At 35.1% G+C, this 3,575-nt stretch overlaps 1 protein-coding gene and 1 long non-coding RNA gene across 2 annotated transcripts in view; one reads left to right on the plus strand and one right to left on the minus strand.

Annotated features, from left to right (window-relative positions):
• The window catches only part of LOC108364976 (uncharacterized), a 12,128-nt gene extending 8,559 nt beyond the window's left edge, over positions 1-3,569 (plus strand). The window contains exons 2-3 of the long non-coding RNA XR_001847858.1: positions 3,307-3,415; positions 3,470-3,569. This is a non-coding gene — a long non-coding RNA (uncharacterized LOC108364976). The remainder of the gene's footprint in view (positions 1-3,306; positions 3,416-3,469) is intronic.
• Positions 366-2,865, minus strand: Su(fu) (suppressor of fused domain protein). The gene has a single exon (XM_017618857.1). The coding sequence runs from the start codon at positions 2,776-2,778 to the stop codon at positions 1,387-1,389; it is 1,392 nt and encodes a 463-aa protein (XP_017474346.1). The 5' UTR covers positions 2,779-2,865; the 3' UTR covers positions 366-1,386.
• Positions 3,570-3,575: the final 6 nt, after the last annotated feature.

Here is a 3,575-nt window from a genome sequence, read left to right on the forward strand (position 1 = left end):
TTAAGGCTCTGTTATGCATACTTGGCATTGCATGCACTGCTATACCATTTTTACGTAGAAATCAAAAACCAACAGACTTCTACGTATGTAGTGCTGTGCGTTCGATAACCGATTACACGCGAGGCTCATTTAACAGATTTCTTATGTGACAGCTCTCAAGCCATGCCAAGTATACATAACGGAGCCTTTACTCTCTTGATTTTGATTGTTGGATGGTGTTGGCTAATTTTGTTATCGAACGCAACTAATTAAAAATTGGTTGGTGTCAGCTGTGGCCTAATGTAAATAACGAAAAGGTGCTTTGCATGTTTGTTTCCCGGATAATGCTCTACATACTCCACTCAAATTAAAAAAAAGGCTACATATATTTCTTTTTTTAAATATTATTGGAGATTGATTTAAAAAAGTATATCAATACATCATTTTAACTTGACGACTTCTAACTAAATACAATATATTTGTGATCTTAGAAGCTAGTTATGAGTATTTAATTATTATAAGTTATGTTCGTCGGGCAAAATATTTGTGCGAATTATGATGATTTTTGTTGAAATCGCGTTCGCCCAGAACAAAAGATTATCCATCACAGTTCTCCTTGAGAAAAGTTGCAAACTCCTGCTGTACAAATTTTTAACGTAAAGAATTTGCAATCGCGTAAAACATGATTGTGTCACAAGCTTGCATTTTTGTCGACGATAATTTGAATAAAAATGTTCGTTAAATTTAAAAATATGTAAACTTGAGCGATTTTTTAACGAAAAATGTACTAAAAAATCTATTCATATTCGGAATGACATTTCTGAATGATATTTCTGCATCAAAAATAAAATTTTGAAAAAAATGTCGCTTACGTTACTTTGCCGATTAAGGATATCAGATAGTAATTGTCATCGTTCCATAAGTAACGTAACTTTTTCTTACCGTGGTGTTTTAGGTTCAGTGTTTTACTGTACTTTTAATAAATTATAATAAAAATGGAAGAAATTGTATTAGAAAACAAAAGAAATTGTAAAAGATAAGACCAAATGCTGTGGGAATTTTTTGGCAATCAGCTGATAGTGTTTCTTACTTAGGAAATTGTACGATGGTTATTATACGACAAATAAATTAAAACGCATGTTAAAGAAATTCAGAATAACAAGACATGTACAGCTAGATCTTGTTAGTCCACCTGAGATAGATTTTAAAATTCTATAAAATTTGTTATATTTGAAATGCAACGTGGACACAGGCTGGCAGGGAAACTTTGCATATTCCGGCAAATTTGCTTTCGTGCTGAAATTTGGGAGTTTCTCTACTTGAGAGAGAATTTTTCTTACTCTCTGATATTTCGAGTGATGGATAATTCATGCTAGATTTTCGACGATCAAACCTATAATAAAACAATTATACGCTTGTCGGTGGTTTAAGTATTAGGGCAGGATAATCAATGGTTAGTTTTAATTTCCACTCTGGCCAGTAAAGCTCATATTTTTCCTTACTTTCCGCTACCATGTCGAGTTGCAAATTTTGGAAAGCCTCCATCATACGCGGAACTAATTCTTTGGGAATTAAAACTTGGATCCAATACCCAATTATGCCATAAGGAGAAGATTTGCTCACAATTGCCCCAGTCACAGTTTCTGCCACAAGAGTTAAAGCTAGGTGCTGAGCTTTGAAGGTGAAATGACGACCATGGCGAATACGGTCCTTAATTGCCAACATGAGGTATTTTGCTGCGTATGGAGCTAAAGTAATTTCTATTCCATCAAACGAAACAGAATTTGCGGAATGCGGTTGATAATTTAGAGGGCACGATTTATGTAGAGAACTGTTGCTCATTGACATTGATTGTGGAAATCCGACATTTTCGCGTTTGATTTGCAATTTATTTAACACTTTGTTTTCTTCGAAAACATATTGTTCATTTAATCTATTTGAATCCATTTCTTTCTCAAAACACTGCTGTTTTTGTATTTCCCGGAATGTAAAGTCCGCGTTTACACCAGCCAAATCTGAACCTTGTTTTTCCAAGTCATCTTGCAAGTTTAGTAATAATTCAGGGCAAAGCTGGAACACACTAAGCGACCGACTCATATCTGTAACTAGCCATTTACCCCCAGTATGTACATCTTGTTGCAAGTAATGCAGAACACCACGACCATTCCAACGAGAAGCCTGATCGAATTCTTCGTCTGTAACACCAACTATCTGACAGAAGTCAACCGTGCCAAATAATGTCTCTATACTGCTAAGCTGTGGGTCTTGAGCAATAAGAATATTTTTCAAAAGCGAGGTAGCGCTTCCATCCAGACTTTTACGCCAAGGAATATTATCACCGAAAAACAATAAATTACCAGTCTGAAAGCAATAACGTGCTATTGCTTGCAACAAATTTGCTGGCCAAGTAGGTGGGTGCTGACTTTTTTCAGCATTTTTAACGCTTTTTGATTCTGTTTTGATTAGCCGGAATGATAATTCGAAACCCATCCCAGACCGAGTATTAATATCGTTCGTATCTCTCACGTGGACACGTTCATCTCCATGTAAGTCACTTAAACCGAAGCTCACATAATGCCAATGAGGCGGTATGCCTCTTTCTGGATCTCCATGATTGTTATACATACTAATGTAATCTAATGGATCTTGCCCACCGAGCCAATACTTTAAAACAGTTGTTACTTGCAATGGATTGACTTGATCTGGATAAATACTTTGAAAATGATCGATAAGTGCTTTAAGACCAGGAGGTGGAAGCATCCTACTACTTTGTCCAAGCAATTTTGGTGTTTCAGTCATAATTATTTATCTTACAAAAAACGACACAAAAATATTGACACAAATAAACAAACGACCTCAGTATATCCCTCAGTATATCTAGTAAAAAAACTGTGGTGAAGTCCTTTTTGGGGATAAAGTTGCCAGAGGTGAAATTTTAGGTAGCACACAATTTCTTACACGCATGGTTGCTTTTCAGCACTCATGAAAGAAACTTAAGAAATATTTGAAAAAAGAAGTTCATATAGTACATTAATTTTGAAAGCAATACCATATAATGTATGTACTCTGGTTAATAATATCAAAAAATGTATTAGAACCACCGTCTAATGTTATATTTGATACAAATTAATATTGCTGCCCCGAACGCACTGCGCCTTGCCACTGAATAATAGGTTTACTTAAAATTGCATCCCTGGTCCTTGTTCTTTCTGTATCGCATCGTGGTGAATTCACATTTCTCAGAAATTTGACAACAAAAAACAAAGCCAGTATTTTATTTGCTAATTTTTGCGATTTCTATTGTTTAATGTAAATTTGTCTTTTTAGGATATGTCGAGCCAACAAAGAAAGCGCAGTTGGAAAATTGAGTAATTAGTAATGAAGTAGCAGGTATATTTGGAAAATTATGCCGATAAGCAGAATGGAATTTGGGAAAGTAAGTGCATGGTTGCGCATATCTATGTATAAAAAGTATTTAAATTGTTTATAGAGATGTTATAAATCGAGTGGCTCATTTACGATGCGCTCCAAACATTTGGCGAACTTTTTTTCGCCTTTTCAACGTGCTAAGTAACAAGTTAAGATGACTGCCATCA

This window comes from Rhagoletis zephyria, unplaced genomic scaffold, assembly GCF_001687245.7.
Source record: "Rhagoletis zephyria isolate East Lansing unplaced genomic scaffold, Rhagoletis_zephyria_1.1 Rzeph_scaffold_01733, whole genome shotgun sequence".
NCBI classification, from domain to species: domain Eukaryota; kingdom Metazoa; phylum Arthropoda; class Insecta; order Diptera; family Tephritidae; genus Rhagoletis; species Rhagoletis zephyria.